This window comes from Bison bison, unplaced genomic scaffold (genome assembly GCF_000754665.1).
Source record: "Bison bison bison isolate TAMUID 2011002044 unplaced genomic scaffold, Bison_UMD1.0 scf7180017864299, whole genome shotgun sequence".
Lineage (NCBI taxonomy): Eukaryota > Metazoa > Chordata > Mammalia > Artiodactyla > Bovidae > Bison > Bison bison.
The window spans coordinates 1,928,061-1,951,116 of record NW_011494871.1 but is presented as its reverse complement, the minus strand read 5'-3'; the positions used below and the strand labels follow the sequence as shown (position 1 = coordinate 1,951,116).

General features: G+C 47.2%; 1 protein-coding gene across 1 annotated transcript in view; it reads left to right on the top strand.

The window, feature by feature from the left end:
- The first annotated feature begins 43 nt into the window (after window positions 1–43).
- The window catches only part of SACS (sacsin molecular chaperone), a 25,352-nt gene continuing 2,339 nt past the window's right edge, over window positions 44–23,056 (top strand). Inside the window, exons 1-4 of the mRNA XM_010851198.1 lie at window positions 44–304; window positions 817–908; window positions 8,307–8,333; window positions 12,018–23,056. Of these exons, the coding sequence (XP_010849500.1) occupies window positions 54–304; window positions 817–908; window positions 8,307–8,333; window positions 12,018–23,056 (11,409 nt within the window). The 5' untranslated portion in view covers window positions 44–53. The remainder of the gene's footprint in view (window positions 305–816; window positions 909–8,306; window positions 8,334–12,017) is intronic.

Here is a 23,056-nt window from a genome sequence, read left to right as displayed (position 1 = left end):
CGGGGAAGGAGGTGGTCCGGGTCCCGGCCCACCTGGCTGCCGCCGCGGAGCTCATGGCCTCCAGCGCCGGGCCGCTGACGCAGGTGACGCCTGCGTGGACCCGGCAGGTGCTGCGGAAGGTGGGCCTGGGCGGCGCGAGTGCGCCGGAGAGGCTGCATCTGCTGGAGTTCGTGCTCTCCGACCAGGCCTACAGCGAGCTGCTGGGGCTGGAGCTGCTGCCGCTGCAGAGCGGGGCCTTCGTCCCCTTCTCCTCGTCCGCCTGCGACCAGGACGTGATCTACATTGCCTCAGATGAGCACCCCAGGTAGGCGGGGCACACGTCGGTGTGCGTGCGGCCTTAGGGGGCTCTGCAGAGCTGCTCCGTTAGAAAGAACACACCATTACGTTCTAAGGTGGAAGGGCCTCCAGATGTTTACGCGTTAAAAAGCGGTCCAAGCCGTTGTTGTTCCTGGAAATTCTAATAACAGAACGTAGAAAAGAATGGCTACAAAGAGCTAGTAATAACTAAAGTTAGTCAAAAGGAAATTATTTTGATGAAATTAAATTCACGAAAATACTCGGTAATTATAGCTCAGGATGCCTGTTGACATTTCAGGGAATACAGTGCATGTTTCTCTAAGGTATTCTGGGCTGTCCCTGGGTTTGCATGCTGCCTCAGGGTTTAAAGCAACACCTGGATAGGACTGGATTACAAGGATTGCGTGTGATTGAGGTGTGCCTTATAATTTAGGTAAAATAGTGAGCACATATAACTGGCTTGAAATTATATCATTGAACTTATCTACTTAAAATTGCTGCATTTCTGTCACTTTTTAGGTCCCTTTTCCCAGGTCTTGAAGGAAGATTTCTTTTGGATAACTTGAAGCCTCACCTTCTAGCTGCTTTAAAGGAAGCTGCCCAAACCCGAGGTATTATAGCTATTTTAGCTTTTTAAAAATAAGTGTAATTATAAAAATGTGAACAATTTATGTGTTTCCTGTTAAGTTGAATGAGTATGGAATTGCCTATTGGTCAGCAGCCCCATGTGGTTCAACCTCATGTACTCGTGGTTTGAGATGTGTCAGTCATGGATGCTGACGTCTGTCCGAATGCAAAGGTGGTCCTGTGTTTAGAAACCTGTGTTTAGGGTTCGGGTATGGCAGTGGTCCTCACCCCTGCACAGTGCCTCACGGGCCTGCATGCTTCCCCATTTCTTTCCCCTTTTTTGCCCCCGGCCTCCTCCCTGGTGGGCCACGTGGCGGTGAGAGCGCTGCTGTGGGTTAGGTGGACACGCAAGGGGAGACGGGGTCCGCCTGGTGGACACGCAAGGGGAGACGGGGTCCGCCTGCTCTGCCCCTACATCACCTGCCTCCAGGGTTCCACATGGTTGTGTTGGGGCGGCTTTGGGGACCTACACGTTGAGAAGAGACCTGTGCATCAGGGTTGGGAGGACTCCTGGGGGCCGAGGCAGGAAAGGGTGTCCTCTATCGGGAGTACTTTTTAGGAAAAGACAGAATAATTGGGGCAAAAATCACCATGGTTCTGTTTAACCTTATCTTTCAACTTCTGTGAGCACCTTTGTAAGACTGTTGCCTGAATTTTTTTTGTTTGTTTGTTTATATTCTTTCAGCCACTCTTTTTTTTTTTTTTGTATTGAAGGATATTGAACTTTTTTAAAGTTAGATACCGGCCTGAAAAATTCTGGGTTTGTTCTAGGTAAGGTTGTAAAGCGTGCTCTTTGTGACCTGTCTTTTGTACTGTGTGCTGGTTTGTTTTCAAAGGTAATGGCTAAAGGAAAACTTGCTAATGGTCATGCACCTTCATTCCTGTAAATGGAAGCAAAAGGAGTTGGGGTTTGGGGTGCTGATTCAGGATGGAGCGCAGGGAGGCTGTGGGCAATGCGGTGTGAGCCGGAGGGCGTCCGGACGCTGCTGTTGCCTGTGTCAGGAGCTTTAGAGGAGCCTTGTGAGGAGTCTTAATGTGGATTCTTTCCTATGACTCTGCCGTTCTCTGCTCCAAAGTTTTCCAAGTTCTTACTTCCCAAGTTCTCTATTATCTTCTTATGTAAAACATTATAGTGCAATACAATGTACACACAGAAAAGTATACTTATCTTATACATCAGATCAGATCAGATCAGTCACTCAGTCGTGACTGACTCTTTGCGACCCCATGAATCGCAGCACGCCAGGCCTCCCTGTCCATCACCAACTCCCGGAGTTCACTCAGACTCACGTCCATCGAGTCAGTGATGCCATCCAGCCATCTCATCCTCTGTCGTCCCCTTTTCCACTTGCCCCCAATCCCTCCCAGCATCAGAGTCTTTTCCAATGAGTCAACTCTTCGCATGAGGTAGCCAAAGTACTGGAGTTTCAGCTTTAGCATCATTCCTTCCAAAGAAATCCCAGGGCTGATCTCTTTCAGAATGGACTGGTTGGATCTCCTTGCAGTCCAAGGGACTCTCAAGAGTCTTCTCCAACACCACAGTTCAAAAGCATCAATTCTTCGGCCCTCAGCTTTCTTCACAGTCCAACTCTCACATCCATAAATGACCACAGGAAAAACCATAGCCTTGACTAGACGAAACTTTGTTGGCAAAGTAATGTCTCTGCTTTTGATTATGGTATCTAGGTTGGTCATAACTTTCCTTCCAAGGAGTAAGCGTCTTTTAATTTCGTGGCTGCAGTCACCATCTGCAGTGATTTTGGAGCCTAGAAAAATAAAGTCTGACACTGTTTCCACTGTTTCCCCATCTATTTCCCCTGAAGTGATGGGACTGGATGCCATGATCTTCGTTTTCTGAATGTTGAGCTTTAAGCCAACTTTTTCACTCTCCTCTTTCACTTTCATCAAGAGGCTTTTTAGTTCCTCTTCACTGTCTGCCATAAGGGTGGTATCATCTGCATATCTGAGGTTATTGATATTTCTCCCGGCAATCTTGATTCCAGCTTGTGTTTCTTCCAGTCCAGCGTTTCTCATGATGTACTCTGTATATAAGTTAAATAAACAGGGTGGCAATATACAGCCTTGACGTATAGGTCTAGTGGAATTTTATAAGCTGAACACACCCAGATCAGAACCAGAAGACTGGCTGCCTCTCTGAGATAGTCCCGGCCACCCAAGGGCAACTGTGACCCTGATTCTCGACAGCACAGATGGACTCAGGGCTTCCTGTGCTTCCTGTGGGGGGAATCCATGTGCACACAGTCTGCTGCGGTCACTGGCCCTGAATTTGGGATCCAGCTTGGTGTCTGCAGTTGCAGACCGTTCTTTCTCACAGCAGTGCTATTTCATTGTGTGGTTTCACTTTGTTTTGAAGAGAGAATTTTTGTTCATGTGCATTAGTTTCTGAGGTAGGTAGGGAGTTGAAAATCAGTTGAAAATTATTCAGAATCAAATCAGACTCAAAGGGTAGAAGACCAGCAGGATAATGTTGGTCTTACTTCGAATTTTCAAGTACTCTGTGGCACAGGGCGTGGCCACAACCTCTTCTCTAGCCTTGCATGAATGGGGACCTATCGTAATATTTTTGGGATGAGTTACATTTATCTACTGTTAACTCAGTAATTTGACGTCTTTGTAAAGCTGAGTCTTCCCACTCTGTGTGTGTTCTCGTTTTCTCATCTACTATGAGTTCTGATTTGTTATTTTGGAATCATCTGCAGACTCTGTGTTTTATCTCTGGTTCCTGGTTTTACACTAGAAGGGACGTCTTTGCTGTTATTGTCACCCGTGATGTGCAGCTAGTTATCTCAGGAGTTGTCTTCACTGTCACTTATCTGGATTTAAGTATTAGTATTAGCCTGCCACCCTTGTGATTATTTAATCATCCTGGTCTCTAGCCTTTCTGGTTTCTTTATCTGGCCACTTGGTGAAGGGACTGCCTCCTGGGCATCCTCCCTGTTGTTTTGTACCATTAGTTCTAGACAGAAATGTATTTTTGATGTCACTTTATCCCCAAGAACAGATTTACTGCTTGGGGAGCATTATGGTGTAGGGCCAGTGGGGACTTAGTAATGACCCCTTTGCTTTCCTTTCCTGGGACCCCAGTTGGTGAAGGAAGACCCAGAGAGGAACCAGTTGGTAGACCTTACTGGTCAGCCCTACGTCACTGCGGTGACCCTGGTCTTGGGGGTGTGGCTTAGGGCATGCTGTGGGCCTGTACTGTGACCTCTAGGGTGAGATGGACGAGCTTACCAGGCTGGTCACAGGCAGCATTGGGGACCTCGACTTCCTTCCTGGCCCGCCCTGCACTGCGGAGCTGCGGGAGCTACCCCGGGCGTCCCCCTGGGCAGGGGCAGGCGTTTCTTCCTACACTGAGCAGTCAATGAGCCAGTCTTCTTTCTGGTGTGTGGGGCAGGAGTATGAGAAGAGAGGCCAAGAGGGCTGCATCTCTGGGGCTCCCTTCTTATGGTGGGAACGTCACAGACGTGAAACGTCAGTGGATCTTTTCGGCTGCAAAAACCGATTATGTGATCCTTTTGCTGACACAAAGCACCATGGGCTTCTCTTTCCTAAATGTAAGTAAAATCTGATTGGCCACATTTGGAAGTACAGCTGCACACAGTTGCGTGGGAAGTGTTTTCTTTGGCAGTGGGAGTAGCCCCAACAAAATACCTCATCATGTGGAAGTTTTATCTTCCACTTGTTTCACTGTAAAATCCTCAGCTAAGTACTGTGGTACTGACTGTACTCTCACTATTTAACTCTGTTGCCTCTCATTTGCAGTTGTACACTTCAGTTCAGTCAGCCAGTTAAGTAGCTCAGTCGTGTCTGATTCTTTGTGACTTCATGGACTGTAGCAGGCCAGGCTTCCCTGTCCACCACCAACTTCAAGAGCCTACTCAAACTCATGTTCACTGAGTCGGTGATGCTATCCAGCCATCTCATCCTCTGTCATCCCCTTCTCCTCCTGCCTTCAATCTTTCCCAGCATCAGGGTCTTTTCAAATGAGTCAGTTCTTCGCATCAGGTCGCCAAAGTATTGAAGTTTCAGCTTCAGCATGAGTCCTTCCAATGAATATTCAGGACTGATTTCCTTTAGGATGGACTGGTTGGATCTCCTTGCTGTCCAAGGGACTCTCAAGAGTCTTCTCCAACACCACAGTTCAAAAGCATCAGTTCTTTGGTGCTCAGCTTTCTTTATAGTCCAACATCTATATATGACTACTGGAAAAACCACAGCTTTAACTAGACAGACCTTTGTTGGCAAAGTAATGTCTCTCCTTTTTAATATGCTGTCAACTTTGGTCATAACTTTTCCTTGAAGGAGAAAGCATCTTTTAATTTCATGGCTGCAGTCACCATCTGCAGTGATTTTGGAACCCAAAAAATAAAGTCTCTCACTGTTTCCATTGTTTCCCCATCTATTTGCCATGAAGTGATGGGACCAGATGCCATGATCTTAGTTTTCTGAATGTTGAGTTTTAAGCCAACTTATTCACTCTCCTCTTTCACTTTCATCAAGAAGCTCTTTAGTTCTTCTTCATTTTCTGCCTTAAGGGTGATGTCATCTGTATATCTGAGGTTATTGATGTTCATCCCAGCAATCTTGATTCCAGCTTGTGCTTCATCCAGCCTGGCATTTCTCATGATGTACTTTGCATATAAGTTAAATAAGCAGGGTGACAATATACAGCCTTGATGTACTCCTTTCCCTATTTGGAACCAGTCTGTTGTTCCATGTCCAGTGCTAACTGTTGCTTCCTGACCTGGTTACAGATTTCTCAGGAGGCAGGTCAGGTGGTCTGGTATTCCCATCTCTTTAAGAATTTTCCACAGTTTGTTGTCATCCACAGAGTCTTCTCCATTTGGGGGAAACAAAGCCAACCTTGACTTTGGTTTTCTTTCTGTGTAGTCCAGCATCCGGGGGAGTGGCATGTGCTTGTCGTCTACACTTGCTCACCATCTGCTGTCTCTGCAGACGCACTTTTCATTCAGTGCATTAAAATTGCCTGACTGAGATCACCAGTTAATGACTTTTTAAAAATTATTAAATCCAGTGAAATTGTTTTGTTCTTCTTACCTGGTCCCCCTGAGGCTTTGCTCCTACTGGTCACTCATCTTTAATTCCCCGGTTCTCTCGTTGTCCTGATACTTCTTTGGCTGCTTTTAAGAATTATTTGTGAATTTCTGTTCCTTAGTTGACCCCTTAATGGGGGTCAGTTCAGAAACTCCTTATGGTCTTTGGGCCTCCTTGTTCACCCAGGTCCCTTGATCACACACGTGTAGTAGTCTGTATGTCTTCTGTTGGTCCCCAGTTTCAGGACTCGCAGTGCAGTGCAGGGTGGTGGGTATGGGCCCAGGCTCTGTCAATGCACAGATCTGGGCTCAGACTTGATTCCTCCATTGTGTGACCTTCAACAAATTACCTGATCTCTGTGAACCTCTTTCCTCATCAGTGACATCCTTCCAGAAAAGTGTATCTGGGGCGCTTGAGATTCAACTACATGAAACGAAAGATTGCTTTCTTTCTTACAAGTGTAATGAAATGAGAATAAGGGTTGAGTGGAGCATGGCAGGCAGTCCCAGCCTACCAGCTGAATTTTATCCAGTTTGCATGATGCCATCAGGCAGGCTATTGACAACCTCTCCAGTGATATTTTAGTTTGGGCAGGCTTTCTCTGAAGATAAGCTGGTGTGCATAGAGCGTGTAGTTTAACATGACACCTGGCTAATGAGAAACACTGTTGTCATTCTGTCCATGGAGCTCCTCAGGGAGCTCAAAGTCCACGCTTTCCCTGCTCGAGTCCTCATCTTGTGTCCATATCAGTCTCGCCTCTTGTGTGATCTTTCCTTGTGAGCACAGGACCATCACCACCCTTGTTCTCATGTCTCTGGACTCTGGGGACGGAATTTCTGCATCGCCCTTCTCCGGCTGTGCTGTGAGCCCCCAGGGCCTCCTCCCTGCTGTGCTCATCTCATCTCATCACTGTCTGCTGATGGGTTCCAGTGTGTGTCCTGACTCTGGACAGGTCCGGTCTTGTTTGAGTGGCCTGCGGGGCTCCCGTGACTGGCCTCAAGAGACCAGAGTTCCCTTCATCCGAGAGAGCAGAGCCCTGTGAGGCTTGTCACCCCCGCGCGGCACAGTGCCCGCTTCAGGGTGGACACTTGGTAAAGTTTTCTTTTACACGAATTCAGGTTTTTCGTGCATCTGTGTTTCTGCACACAGTGTCCCCTTTGCTTAAAATACTCTCCTGCACCCTGCCTGCAGGCTTCTGTTCATCTCTTTGCCTTCAACCCACAAGTCTCCTCCAGGGAGAGGCTCTCTGTGCTATCCCTGCCCCCGCACCCCCCCACGCCCCTGCCCCTGCAGGCCGCACAGACCTGTGTCATTCAAGTCTGTCGCCACCCTTTTAATCTTTTCTGCCTGATCACAGCCCCGTTTTCCGGGGCCAGACAGACTAGGAAGCCACCCATTAGTCTCTTTCATGTTCCCAGTGCCAGGTTGATAGGCTGATGCTGAGCTTCCGTTGCTGGGCTGGGTGGGGTGGAGCTGTGGGGACGGGGATACAAGCAGGCAGATGCCTGTAGTGTGGCCGTGAGTCAGAATTTCTTTTCAAATGCATATCTTCTGTGTCTTATTTGTTCTCCACCTTAATCCTCCTCTGAGGGACAGAGACATTGAGGCTGAAAGAGCTTGAAGGACTTAGGACTATCTGGAGCTTCAGAGTTGGGGTGAAGATTCTGTTGTTTTGTTTTTTCTATCACAGGTCTAGGTTATTTCTGTATTAAGTTACTTGAGTAAATGGGTGACTCTTGGAAGTTAGAAGAGCAGGTAAATAGGTTTTGGAGGAAGTAGAAGAAAAGCAGTTGAATCAGACACATGGTAGGAATGCTTCATAATTTGGATTTAGTTTATATTGAAAGTGAAAGTTGCTCAGCTGTGTCCAACTCTTTGCAACCCCATGGACTATACAGTCCATGGAATTCTCCAGGCCAGAATACTGGAGTGGGTAGCCTTTCCCTTCTCCAGGAGATCTTCCCAACCCAGGGATTTAACCCAGGTCTCCCGCATTGCAGGTGGATTCTTTACTAGCTGAGCCATAAGGGAAGCCCAAGAAAACTGGAGTGGGTAGCCTATTCCTTCTCCAGCAGATCTTCCTGACCCAGGAATCGAACCTAGGTCAATTATATTGAAGTATATCCTTAAATCTTAAATGTATATTCTGCTATGTTTGGAGTTTGTTTATGGCTTTTCTTTTACATAATGATGTGTAAGATTCTGAAAACAGTGCTATCTTAAGATTCAGAATAATTGCTGTAGCCATTATGTGAAAACTGTGACAATTCCGGCTTTTTCTAAGAATGGATTTAATTATATTCTAGCACAACAACTTCTCTGGGGATACTCAGGTATGATGACTGACTAAGTGTTGTATTCATTTGCAGCCTGATGTTTTTGTTCATTTGATTCTTTGAATCCTGTTTTTTCATTTACCCCAGTAGCTAGAAGTTATATCAGTATTATTTTCTGGTGCTAACAATTAAAGGAGAGAGGAAACTATACTAGTAGAGTACATAGGTGGTTGTTACACATGCCACAATCAGGCCATGTTTCAGTTCATAGAACATTTAGTCTCAAATGAAACAATTATGCTGAGATTGGTGTTTAAGCTGTGGGATTTAATGGAAGGGTGAGAGTGTCCACACTTGTTATATGATGAGATTGAAATGGACAGAGGGACATCCATTCTAGGATCTCTGTCCGTGAAGTGTCAGTTATTGACTGTCTTTTTATAAAAAATTTTGATAGACTTGTATTGTTTTCCTCCAGTTTCTGTTTCCCTTGGAAAATCAGGATATGAGATTAGCTTTATAGAAACTGTTTTTATAGTAAACATTATAGTAAACATTTGGAGTCAGTCTATTCCTTGAAGCTAAAATTAATTTAGAAGCTAAGTCACTGTTATAGTGATAATTCATAAAAGTATTAACCTTGTTTTCTAGTTTGTAGGAAAAGTGGCTGATCCCTCACAGCTACCGTGACTGTATTCCTACATCTTTAAGGAGCGGAAGGCAGAGTCTTGTTGTCAGCAGGCTGCATGGTTAGCCGCCTGCCCCGGGGCAGGGGATGCTCTGGGTGGCGTCGGCCACCGCCCGACTTGTCGTCTGTCTCCTGTTCAGGATGGAAGCGAGGGCCGCACTGCAGTGTCACTGCCGACTTCTTGAGAAGTCTGCTCGCAGTGCTGTTCTGAGCCAGCCTGGTGCCCTGTGGAGTAGAGGGAGGCTTCCCTGGGACCTCGCAGAGCTCTGGGAGCACCGGGCTGGCCACTGAGCTGCCCTCTCCATCCCTGTGTGCTGCTTTTCTGTCCTTTGTTTCCTTTTTCTTCCTTTGAAGATTTGACTGACAGATGGCCTACAGTTTAACTGGCACCTCATCTTATTTTCAAGTGGACTGTAGCATCCTGTTTCCATCCACATGGAAAATCTTCCTCAAAGTGAGGGCTGAACCATAGATTTAGCATGCTGACGGTTTTACCTTGAGCTGACCCACAGGAAAGCACAAACCACTCTGAGCAGAGTTGTTCCTGAATAGTTACAACTGATAAACACTCTCTCTCTAGGAACATGCCTGGCACGAAATACTTAACCTCTTTTGACAGTGCTGATAATTCGAAAGGCAGGGCCACAGAAGCACAAGTCATTCAATAAATGCTGTTGAACTATTTTATGGATACCAGTTGAGGTGCTTCACAATTTCAAGGGTGCCCCAATCCAGGGCATGGAGACATTTTTCTGTGTTAACATTTATACTTTAGGGAAAAAGCTGAAAGCTTAACTACAAAATAAACAGAAATCAGAACTCCAAGTCTAATTGACTTCTGTGCTTAGAATTGTCTCTTACTACATTTTCTCTCTCCTTTATTTTTTATGATTTGTTTCATCAGAGCATGACTGGCATTAATCGCATGTTACATGTGCTGTGTGCGTCAATCACATGTTACATGTGGTGTGTGCAATCACATTATGTGTGGTGTACACGTGAATCACATGTTACACGTGGCGCACACGGTCGCATGTTACATGTGGTGTGTGCGTATCATTGACGTTTTATTTGCACATCGATACTAGACAGCTGTCCTGAAGGTAGGTATGTGGCTTATAGGCTGCTGAATTTCATGCAAGGTTATTGGACAGGATTTTCTGCAGAGTGCATGTTGGGTGGCAGTTATTAACATGGAACACAGTGTGCTGCACATTTGGTTTTTCTGTTTTTTGAGTGTTCTGAATTTTAATTTCTAACTCTTTTTTTGTATCTTTGATATTATATCCTTGCCTTGTGATTTGGATATTCTATTATAGATAATTCAGTAAGCATTTTTCAGAAAATTAAAAATGAATTAAAAAATAATATTTTAATGGGACTCACAGACCAAGGAGGCTGTGCTAGTCAGACTATAGACAAGATTTTGTGACTTCTTAAACACTACTGCCTGACTCAGCCTATGTCACATAGTGTAGAAACTGACAATAATTAGGACATGGGTATTGGTGTCTTCAACAGTTGCAGAAGTGTGTCCTTGCTTAAACTTCTGTGGCAGTAATTTTAAATGTCTTATTGTAACATGAGAGAGAATCTTCTTGGTAGAAGTTAAGGCCATCTCCCTGGTATGTGAGTCTGTGAAATAAGAGTGTCCTTCCCTGGTTAACAGATATTGATGGACAAAATTTCAAGGGGCTTGAGGTGTTCCCCTTTTTATATTTTTTTCCAAAATTAGTCTTTCCAGAGTCTAGATGTTATATGTATGCTGGGGAGAAAATGGAATGTTAGTTTGCATAAGATTGAATTTGAGATGCTTTTTATTTCCCTGTATAGGCAAATATATACCCACAGGTATATCATGTTATTTTAAAATTTTATTATCCCTGGTATTGTAGACAAATACACAGAAACACAAACTGTGCTTAGAAATAAAATGTTATCTTCTAGACCAGTGGCTGAAAATCAGCAAACATGTTTTTTCCCCAGAGAAAACCTTACTAGCCTCCTGGTTTATCAACCGTACCAGGGTGCAGCTACCTGGTGGGGAAAGGATGCCATCACAGCTGGCCCCTGTGCCCTGTTGCTTATCCCTGAAGCATTGCTGCCAAGGCCAGAGTCCAGAAGAATGCCCTTTCCTGGGTGATAAGCACAAGTGAAACTCTGCCTCGGAGGGTCGTGGCTGTGCTCCCTGCCTGGACATGCACAGAGCATCTCAGAGCTGTAACCTTGGCCCCTTCCTCTCTCCAGTGAGCCCTCAAGTCCCAGAGAGGCCGTGCTAGCCCCCTCTTCTCAAATGTCCAGTCGTGGTAGACAGTAAGCTCCAGGCTCCTGGCGGCCTCAGTTCCTACAGCCTGGGTCAGCTAGGACAGGGACACCAGTCCCCATACTCTCACCTGGAGCCTCACTTTATCCTTTCAGCTGCTTGGCTCCTGGGAGCACCACAAAGAAAAATTCTTACAGGGCCTGCTTATAAATTATTCTTAAATAAAATGAGGCTCCTTTAAGCTTTATTTACATTTTCTTTGATGGTCTTATTTGTGATCAAATCACAACTAAAAATTATTTTCCATGTTGATTACATTTGTGTGATACTATAGGGTAATTTTTAAAATGCATGTAAATGCATTCTATGTATTTATTTAAAATAAGCACTTTCCAGGGGCTTTCCTGGTGGTCCAGTGGCTGAGACTCGTGCTCCCAATGCAGGAGGCTTGGCTCAATCCCTGGCCAGGGAACTAGATCACACTTGCTACAAACTAAAGGTCCCACATGCTTCAGTGAAGACTGAAGATCCTGTGTGTCGCAGCCAACACCTGATGCAGCCAAATAAAATAAATAAAATTTATAAAAAAAATAAAGTAAGCACTTTCCAGAGAAAAATATTACTTCTCTAGGCTCTATCAGCACAATTATGCCAAATTGTTGCATTTTTACAGTGTGCTTAAAACTCTCAAAGTGACTTTCTAGGCCTATCCACTATGCAAGAATATGCAAGTTAAATGAGTGACAGCAGACTTGTATGTACTCATAGCATCTCTTTATGTGACTTGCAGGAAGACCCTGCACTCAGCTTCAGCTCCTTAATACAGATCGCTTTGCACGTCTTATCAAAGAAGTAATGAACACATTCTGGCCTGGCAGAGAGTTGATTGTCCAGTGGTACCCATGCGATGAAGACAGAAAGCACCCGTCTGTGTCATGGCTTAGGATGGTGTGGAAGCATCTCTACGTACATTTTTCAGAGGATCTGACTTTATTTGATGAGATGCCGCTCATCCCCAGGACCCCACTAGAAGAAGGGCAGACATGTGTGGAGCTCATCAGACTCAGGGCTCCTTCATCAGTCATTTTAGATGACGAGTCAGAAGCACAGCTTCCAGAATTTTTAGCGGATGTGGTACAGAAGCTTGGAGGGATTGTCCTTAAAAAATTAGATGCCTCCATACAGCACCCACTTATTAAAAAATATATCCACCTGCCCTCACCGAGTGCTGTGCTGCACATCATGGAGAAGTTGCCTCTGCAGAAGCTGTGTAACCAGGTTGCATCGCTGCTTCCAACGCACAAAGACGCCCTGCGTAAGTTCTTAGCCAACTTGACTAAGAGCAGTGAGAAGGAGAAGAGAATAATTCAGGAGCTGACAATATTCAAGCGCATCAACCATTCATCCAGCCAGGGGCTGTCCTCCTACACCAGGCTGAAGGGCTGCAGGGTCCTGCACCCTGCGGCCACTCTCCCGGCTGGCCTGCGGCTCTCCATCTCAGTGGTCGACAGCAGCGATGAGGCCACCATCCGCCTGGCGAACTTGCTGAAGGTGGAGAAGGTCAGGACCACCAGCTGCTTGAAGCTCATCTTAAAAGACATAGAAAGTACATTTTACTCTCAAGAAGAGGTGACACACCTTGTGCTATGGGTCCTTGAGAACCTGTCCTCTCTCAAAAGTGAGAACCCAAATGTGCTTGATTGGTTAATACCACTAAAATTTATTCAGCTCCCGCCAGGGCGGCTGGTGATGGCCAATGAACTCTTCGATCCTGACATAGAGGTGTTGAAGGACCTCTTCTATGACGAAGAGGAAGCTTGTTTCCCACCTTCGGCCTTTACCTCCCCAGACATCCTTCACTCTTTAAGACAGATTGGCTTGAAAAATGAAGCCAGTCTCAAAGAGAAAGATGTTGTGCAAGTGGCTAAAAAAATTGAAGCCTTACAGGCCAGTTCTTGTCCAAATCAGGACACTCTCCTGAAGAAAGCCAGGACACTCTTACTGGTTTTAAATAAGAACCCTGCCCTGCTGCACTCATGTGAAGGGAAGGCGACCTTAAAGAAGATAAAATGGGTTCCAGCTTGCAAGGAAAGGCCCCCAAACTACCCAGGCTCCTTAGTCTGGAAGGGCGACCTCTGTGAGCTCTGTGCACCCCCTGACATGTGCGATGCAGCCCATGCCATCCTGGTTGGCTCGTCACTTCCCCTCGTGGAGAGCGTACATGTAAACTTGGAGAAAGCTTTAGGCATCCTCACAAAACCTGGTATCAACGCTGTCTTAAAGCACTTTAAGATCGTTGTGGATTGGTATACATCAAAGACCTTTAGTGATGAAGACTACTACCAATTCCAACATATTTTGCTTGAAATTTATGGATTCATGCATGATCATTTAAATGAAGGGAAAGATGCTTTCAGAGCCTTAAAATTTCCGTGGGTTTGGACTGGCAAAAAGTTCTGTCCTCTCGCCCAAGCTGTGATAAAACCATTCCATGATCTTGACCTTCAGCCTTATTTGCATAGTGTGCCTAAAACCATGGCAAAGTTCCACCAGCTGTTTAAGGCCTGTGGCTCAATAGAGGAGTTGACAGCAGATCATATTTCCATGGTCATTCAGAAGGTGTATCTCAAAAGTGACCAAGACCTCAGTGACCAGGAAAGCAAACAGAATCTTCATCTTATGTTGAACATTATCAGGTGGCTTTACAGCAATCAGATTCCAGCAAGCCCCAACACACCAGTTCCTATACATCATAGCAAGAACCCTTCCAAGCTCATCATGAAGCCAATTCATGAATGCTGCTACTGTGACATCAAAGTTGATGACCTGAATGACTTACTGGAAGATTCTGTGGAGCCTATCATTTTGGTGCATGAGGACATACCCATGAAAACAGCCGAGTGGCTGAAAGTCCCATGCCTCAGTACAAGACTAATCAACCCTGAGAACATGGGCTTTGAGCAGTCAGGACAACGAGAACCGCTGACGGTAAGGATCAAAAACATTCTGGAAGAGTACCCTTCGGTGTCAGATATCTTTAAAGAGCTTCTTCAAAATGCTGATGATGCAAATGCAACAGAATGCAGCTTCATGATTGACATGAGAAGAAACATGGACATCCGAGAGAATCTCCTAGACCCGGGGATGGCAGCGTGCCATGGGCCGGCTCTGTGGTCGTTCAACAACTCCCAGTTCTCGGATTCAGACTTCGTGAACATAACCAGGCTTGGGGAATCTCTGAAGAGGGCCGAAGTTGACAAGGTTGGGAAGTTTGGTCTTGGGTTCAACTCTGTGTACCACATCACTGACATCCCTGTCATTATGAGCCGAGAGTTCATGATAATGTTTGACCCGAACATCAACCACATTAGCAAGCACATTAAGGACAGGTCTAACCCTGGGATCAAAATTAACTGGAGCAAACAGCAGAAGAGACTCAGGAAGTTTCCTAATCAGTTCAAACCATTCATGAACGTGTTTGACTGTCAGTTGCCCCTGACGGTGGAGGCACCCTACAGTTATAGCGGGACTCTGTTCCGACTGTCCTTCAGAACCCAGCAGGAAGCCAAAGTGAGCGAGGTCAGCAGCACCTGCTACAACACAGCTGACATCTACTCTCTGGTGGATGAGTTTAGTCTCTGTGGACACAGACTCATCATTTTCACTCAGAATGTAACCTCCATGTACTTGAAGTACCTGAAGATTGAGGAGACCAATCCCAGCTTAGCACAGGACACAATAGTCATAAAAAAAAAACCATGCTCCACCAAAGCGCTGACCGCACCTGTCATCAGCGTTCTAAAAGAAGCTGCTAAGCTCATGAAAACTTGTGGCACCAGTAACAAAAAGCTCCCCGCCGAGGCCCCCAAGTCATCTTGCATCCTGCAGATCACAGTGGAGGAATTTCACCATGTGTTCCGAAGGATTGCGGACTTACAGTCACCACTTTTCAGAGGTCCAGAAGATGACCCGGCTGCTCTCTTTGAAATGGCTAAGGCGGGCCAATCCAAAAAGCCGTCGGATGAGTTGCCCCAGAAAACTGTGGATTGTACCACATGGCTGATCTGTACCTGCATGGACACAGGGGAGGCACTCAGGTTCTCCCTGAGTGAGAGCGGGAGAAGGTTGGGCCTGGTCCCATGTGGGGCTGTGGCGGTTCTCCTTGCTGAAGTCCAGGACCAGAAGTGGGCCGTGCGGCCACAGGCTGGAGAAGTGTTCTGCTATTTACCCCTGCGGATAAAGACGGGATTGCCAGTTCACATCAATGGGTGCTTTGCTGTTACTTCAAACAGGAAAGAGATCTGGAAGACAGACACGAAGGGGCGCTGGAACACCACCTTTATGAGGCACGTGGTCGTGAAAGCATACTTGGAGGCTCTCAGCGTGCTGCGTGAGCTAGCTGCCAGCGGGGAGCTGACGGACTACACTTACCACACTGTATGGCCTGACCCCGACCTAGTGCATGATGACTTTTCTGTCATCTGCCAAGGGTTTTATGAAGACATCGCCCATGGGAAAGGGAAGGACTTGACGAGGGTCTTCTCCGACGGGTCCATGTGGGTCTCCATGAAGAACGTGAGATTTCTGGATGACTCCATACTTAAAAGAAGAGATGTTGGTCCAGCCGCGTTCAAGATATTTTTGAAATACCTCAAGAAGACAGGGTCGAAAAACCTTTGTGCTGTTGAACTTCCTTCTTCGGTAAAGCTAGGATTTGAAGAAGCTGGCTGCAAACAGATACTGTTGGAAAATACATTTTCAGAGAGACAGTTTTTTTCAGAAGTGTTTTTCCCAAATATTCAGGAAATTGAAGCAGAACTCAGAGATCCTTTAATGAATTTTGTCCTAAATGAGAAAGTTGATGAGTTCTCGGGGATCCTCCGCGTTACCCCATGTATCCCCTGCTCTTTGGAGGGGCATCCTTTGGTTTTACCATCAAGATTAATCCACCCTGAAGGACGCGTCGCTAAGTTATTTGATACTAAAGATGGACGATTTCCGTACGGTTCCACTCAGGACTATCTAAACCCTATTATTCTGATCAAACTAGTCCAGCTAGGTATGGCGAAGGATGATATTTTGTGGGACGACATGCTGGAGCGTGCAGAGTCAGTAGCTGAAATTAATAAAAGTGATCACGGCGCTGCTTGTCTACGAAGTAGCATCCTGTTAAGTCTTATTGATGAAAAACTGAAAATAAGGGATCCAAGAGCAAAGGATTTTGCTGCAACGTATCAAACAATCCCCTTCCTCCCATTTCTGACGAAGCCGGCAGGTTTCTCTTTGGATTGGAAAGGCAACAGCTTTAAGCCTGAAACCATGTTTGCAGCAACTGACCTCTATATAGCTGAGCACCAGGATATAGTCTGTCTTTTGCAACCAATTCTAAATGAAAATTCTCATTCCTTCAGAGGCTGTGGGTCTGTGCCCTTGGCGGTGAAGGAGTTTCTGGGTTTGCTCCGGAAACCCACAGTTGAGCTGGTTGTGAACCAGCTGAGAGAAGTTGCAAAGTCAGTTGATGATGGGATCACATTATATCAGGAGAACATCACCAACGCTTGCTACAAATACCTCCATGAGGCGATGATGCAGAATGACAGCACCAAGACGGCAGTCACTGAAAAGCTGAAAACCTTTAGCTTCATTCTAGTTGAGAATGCATATGTCAACTCAGAAAAGGTGGCTTTTCATTTAAATTTTGAAGCAGCCCCATACCTTTATCAGTTGCCTAATAAATATAAAAATAATTTCCGTGAACTTTTTGAAAGTGTGGGTGTGAGGCAGTCTTTCACTGTGGAAGATTTTGCCCTCGTTTTGGAATCCATAGCTCAAGAAAAAGAAACCAAACAAGTAACAGAAGAGAATTTTCAGCTCTGCCGGCGAATAATCAGTGAGGGGATATGGAGTCTCATTAGAGAAAAGAAACAAGAATTTTGTGAGAAAAATTATGGCCACATATTATTGCCAGATACTAACCTTAAGCTTCTCCCTGCGAAGTCTCTGTGCTATAATGACTGTCCCTGGATAAAAGTGAAGGACAGCACTGTCAAGTACTGTCATGCAGACATACCCAGGGAAGTAGCCGTGAAACTGGGTGCAGTGCCAAAGCGGCACAAAGCCCTGGAACGGTATGCATCCAACGTGTGCTTCACGACGCTGGGCTCGGAGTTTGGGCAGAAAGAAAAACTGACCAGCAGAATTAAGAGCATCCTCAATGCCTATCCTTCAGAAAAGGAAATGTTGAAAGAGCTGCTTCAGAACGCTGATGATGCAAAAGCCACGGAGATCTGCTTTGTGTTTGACCCCAGGCAGCACCCAGTGGACAGGATATTTGATGATAAGTGGGCACCCTTGCAGGGGCCAGCACTGTGTGTGTACAACAACCAGCCTTTCACGGAGGATGACGTCAGAGGGATCCAGAACCTGGGCAGAGGCACCAAGGAAGGGAACCCTTGTAAGACCGGGCAGTATGGGGTGGGGTTCAACTCCGTATATCACATCACAGACTGCCCCTCCTTCATCTCTGGCAATGACATCCTGTGCATTTTCGACCCTCATGCCAGGTATGCACCAGGGGCCACATCTGTCAGTCCTGGACGCATGTTTAGAGACCTGGATGCGGATTTTAGAACTCAGTTCTCGGACGTCCTGGATCTTTACCTGGGAACCCACTTCAAGCTGGACAACTGCACGATGTTCCGATTCCCTCTCCGTAACGCAGAGATGGCAAAGGTTTCGGAGATCTCATCAGTTCCATCGTCTGATAGGATGGTCCAGAACCTCCTGGACAAGCTGCGGTCAGATGGGGCAGAGCTGTTAATGTTTCTTAACCACATGGAAAAAATCTCTATTTGTGAAATAGACAAAGCCACGGGTGCCCTGAACGTGCTGTATTCCGTGAAGGGCAACATCACTGACGGGGACCGGCTGAAGAGGAAGCAGTTTCACGCGTCTGTCATTGACAGTGTCACAAAGAAGAGGCAGCTCCCAGACATCCCAGTGCAGCAGGTCACCTACACCATGGACACTGAGGACTCTGAGGGGAGCCTCACCACCTGGCTCATCTGTAACAGGTCTGGCTTCTCTAGCATGGACAAGGTGTCCAAGAGCGTTGTGTCAGCACACAAGAACCAGGACATCACACTCTTCCCTCGCGGGGGTGTGGCTGCCTGCATCACCCACAACTACAAGAAGCCCCACAGGGTCTTCTGCTTCCTGCCACTCTCTTTAGAGACGGGGCTCCCATTCCACGTGAACGGCCACTTTGCACTGGACTCGGCCCGCAGGAACCTGTGGCGAGATGACAATGGGGTCGGCGTGCGCAGCGACTGGAACAGCAGCCTGATGACGGCACTCATTGCGCCTGCGTATGTGGAGCTGCTGGCCCAGCTGAAGAAGCGCTACTTCCCCGGCTCCGACCCAACGCTGTCGGTCCTGCAGAGCACGCCCATCCACGTTGTCAAGGACACGCTGAAGAAGTTCCTGTCATTCTTCCCCGTCAACAGGCTGGACCTCCAGCCAGACCTGTACTGTTTGGTGAAGGCGCTGTACAGCTGCATCCACGATGACATGAAGCGCCTCCTTCCAGTGGTGCGTGCTCCCAGCATCGACGGCTCCGACCTGCACTCCGCCGTCATCATCACCTGGGTCAACATGTCCACCTCAAATAAAACCAGGCCGTTCTTTGACAATCTACTGCAGGATGAGCTACAGCACCTTAAAAACACAGATTATAACATCACCACACGCAAAACGGTCGCAGAAAACGTCTACAGGCTGAAACACCTGCTCTTGGAGATCGGCTTCAACCTGGTTTATAACTGTGATGAGACTGCTAACCTGTACCACTGCCTTGTGGACGCCAACATCCCTGTGAGCTACGTCACCCCTGCCGATGTCCGGGCTTTCTTAATGACCTTTTCCTCCCCCGACACCAACTGCCATATTGGGAAGCTGCCCTGTCGTCTCCAGCAGACCAACCTGAAGCTTTTCCACAGTTTAAAACTTTTAGTCGATTATTGTTTTAAGGACACAGAAGAAAGTGAGTTTGAAGTGGAGGGCCTGCCCCTTCTCATTACCCTGGACAGTGTTTTGCAAACTTTTGATGCAAAACGTCCCAAGTTTCTAACAACATACCATGAACTGATCCCATCCCGCAAAGACCTGTTCATGAACACACTGTACTTGAAGTACAGCAATATTTTACTGAACTGCAAAGTCGCAAAAGTGTTTGACATTTCCAGCTTTGCTGACCTGCTGCCCTCTGTGCTGCCCCGCGAGTACAAGACCAAGAGCTGCACCAAGTGGAAAGACAGCTTTGCCAGTGAGTCTTGGCTGAAGAATGCCTGGCATTTCATCAGCGAGTCCATGAACGTGAAGGAGGACCAAGAGGAAACAAAGCCAGCCTTTGATGCCGTCATGGACACCCTGAGAGACTGGGCCCTGCTCCCCGGAACAAAGTTCACTGTGTCGGCCAACCAGCTTGTGGTCCCTGAGGGGGACGTCCTGCTCCCGCTGAGCCTCATGCACATCGCTGTATTCCCAAATGCCCAGACTGATAAGGTTTTTCATGCCCTCATGAAAGCTGGCTGCATTCAGCTGGCTTTGAACAAAATCTGCTCCAAAGACAGTGCATTTGTCCCTCTGTTGTCCTCTCACACGGCCAACATAGAGAGCCCCACAAGCATTTTGAAGGCTGTGCATTACATGGTCCAAACCTCAACGTTTAGAACTGAAAAATTAGTGGAAAATGACTTTGAAGCACTTTTGATGTATTTCAACTGCAATTTGAATCACTTGATGTCTCAAGATGACATAAAAATTTTAAAGTCACTTCCATGCTACAAATCCATCAGTGGTCGCTACATGAGCATTGCAAAGTTTGGAACATGCTACGTGCTTACAAAAAGTATTCCCTCCGCTGAAGTGGAAAAATGGACGCAATCATCGTCCTCTGCATTTCTTGAAGAAAAAATACACCTGAAAGAACTGTATGAGCTTCTGGGTTGTGTACCTGTGGATGATCTTGAGGTATATTTGAAACACCTCTTACCAAAAATTGAAAATCTCTCTTACGATGCAAAACTAGAGCATTTAATTTATCTCAAGAATAGACTGTCGAATGTTGAGGAGCTGTCTGAGATCAAGGAACAACTTTTTGAAAAGCTGGAAGGCTTATTGATAATCCACGATGCTAACAACCGACTAAAGCAAGCAAAGCATTTCTATGACAGAACTGTAAGAGTTTTTGAAGTTATGCTTCCTGAAAAATTGTTCATCCCAAAGGACTTCTTTAAAAAACTGGAACAACTTATAAAACCCAAAAATCAAGTTGCATTTATGACCTCTTGGGTAGAATTCCTAAGAAACATTGGACTGAAACACATCCTTTCTCAGCAGCAGTTGTTGCAGTTTGCTAAGGAGATCAGTGTGCGAGCTAATACAGAAAACTGGTCTAAGGAAACGCTGCAGAACACGGTCGACATCCTTCTCCATCACATATTCCAGGAACGAATGGATCTGTTCGTGGGGGACTTCCTGAAAGAACTGTCTCTGATCCCCTTCTTGTGTCCAGAGCGGGCTCCCGCAGAGTTCATCCGATTTCACCCTCAATATCAGGAGGTGAACGGGACGCTCCCCCTCATCAGGTTCAGCGGTGCCCAGGTGAACCCGAAGTTCAAGCAGTGTGATGTGCTGCAGCTGCTGTGGACGTCCTGCCCCATCCTCCCAGAGAAGGCCACGCCCCTGAGCATCAGGGAGCAAGCAGGGAGTGACCTCGGCCCCCAGGAGCAGCTGGAGCAGGTTCTGAGCCTGCTGAACGTGAACCTTGACCCCCCCGTGGACAAGGTCATCAACAACTGCAGGAATGTGTGCAACATCACGACACTGGATGAAGATATGGTCAGGACTAGAGCCAAGGTCCTGAGGAGCATATACGAGTTCCTCAGCGCCGAGAAGAGAGAGTTCCGTTTCCATCTGCGGGGTGTTGCTTTTGTGATGGTGGAAGATGGCTGGAAGCTCCTGAAGCCAGAGGAGGTGGTGATCAACCTGGAGTACGAGTCCGATTTCAAGCCGTATCTGTACAAGCTGCCCTTAGAGCTGGGCACCTTCCACCAGCTGTTCAAACATTTGGGTACTGAGGACGTCATCTCCACCAAGCAGTATGTGGAGGTGCTGAGCCGCATCTTCAAGAACTCCGAAGGGAAGCAGCTGGACCCGAACGAGATGCGCACTGTCAAGAGGGTTGTTTCTGGCCTGTTCAGGAGTCTGCAGAACGACTCCGTCAAGGTACGGAGCGACCTGGAGAACATCCGGGACCTCGCACTCTACCTGCCAAGCCAGGATGGCCGGCTGGTCAGGTCGAGCATCCTGGTGTTCGATGACGCCCCACACTACAAGAGCCGGATCCAGGGCAGCATCGGGGTGCAGATGCTGGTGGACCTCAGCCAGTGTTACTTGGGGAAGGACCACGGCTTCCACACCAAGCTCATCATGCTCTTCCCCCAGAAACTGCGTCCGCGCCTGCTGAGCAGCATCCTGGAGGAGCAGCTGGACGAGGAGACCCCCAGGGTGTGCCAGTTCGGGGCACTGTGCTCACTCCAAGGCCGGCTGCAGCTCCTGCTGTCCTCTGAGCAGTTCATCGCGGGCCTCGTCAGGATCATGAAGCATGAGAATGACAATGCCTTCCTGGCCAATGAGGAGAAGGCCATCCGCCTCTGCAAGGCCCTCCGGGAAGGGCTGAAGGTGTCCTGCTTCGAGAAGCTTCAGACCACACTACGGGTGAAAGGCTTCAACCCCATCCCCCAGAGCAGGAGCGAGACCTTCGCTTTCCTGAAGCGGTTTGGGAATGCCGTCATCCTGCTGTACATACAACACTCAGACAGTAAGGACATCAACTTCCTGCTGGCCTTGGCCATGACGCTGAAGTCGGCGACCGACAACCTGATCTCCGACACATCCTACCTAATTGCTATGCTGGGATGCAATGACATTTACAGGATCAGTGAGAAGCTTGACAGCCTAGGCGTGAAGTACGACTCTTCAGAACCATCAAAACTTGAACTGCCAATGCCTGGCACGCCAATACCTGCTGAGATTCATTACACCCTGCTCATGGACCCCATGAATGTCTTTTACCCGGGAGAGTATGTTGGGTACCTTGTCGATGCCGAAGGCGGGGACATCTACGGGTCGTACCAGCCGACGTACACGTATGCCATCATCGTACAAGAGGTCGAAAGAGAAGACGCCGACAACTCGAGCTTCCTAGGAAAGATTTATCAGATTGACATTGGCTACAGTGAATACAAAATCGTTAGCTCTCTGGATCTGTACAAGTTCTCACGGCCAGAGGAGAGCTCCCAGAGCAGAGACAGTGCCCCTTCCACCCCTACCAGCCCCACGGAGTTCCTGGCCCCTGGTCTTCGAAGCGTCCCACCCCTCTTCCCTGGGAGAGAGGGCCTCAAGACCCCATCTTCCAAGCATCATTCCCCCAAAAAGCTCAAGGCTACTTCTCTCCCAGAAATTCTAAAGGAGGTGACGTCTGTGGTGGAGCAAGCCTGGAAGCTTCCTGAGTCGGAGAGGAAGAAGATTATCAGGCGGTTGTACCTGAAATGGCACCCTGACAAAAACCCAGAGGACCACGACATGGCTAATGAGGTTTTCAAGCATCTGCAGAATGAGATTAACAGGTTAGAGAAACAGGCTTTTCTTGATCAAAATGCAGACAGAGCCTCGAGGCGGACGTTTCCCACCTCGGCTACCCGGTTCCAGTCAGAGAAGTTCTCCTTCCAGAGATTTTACACATCGTGGAACCAGGAGGCCACGAGC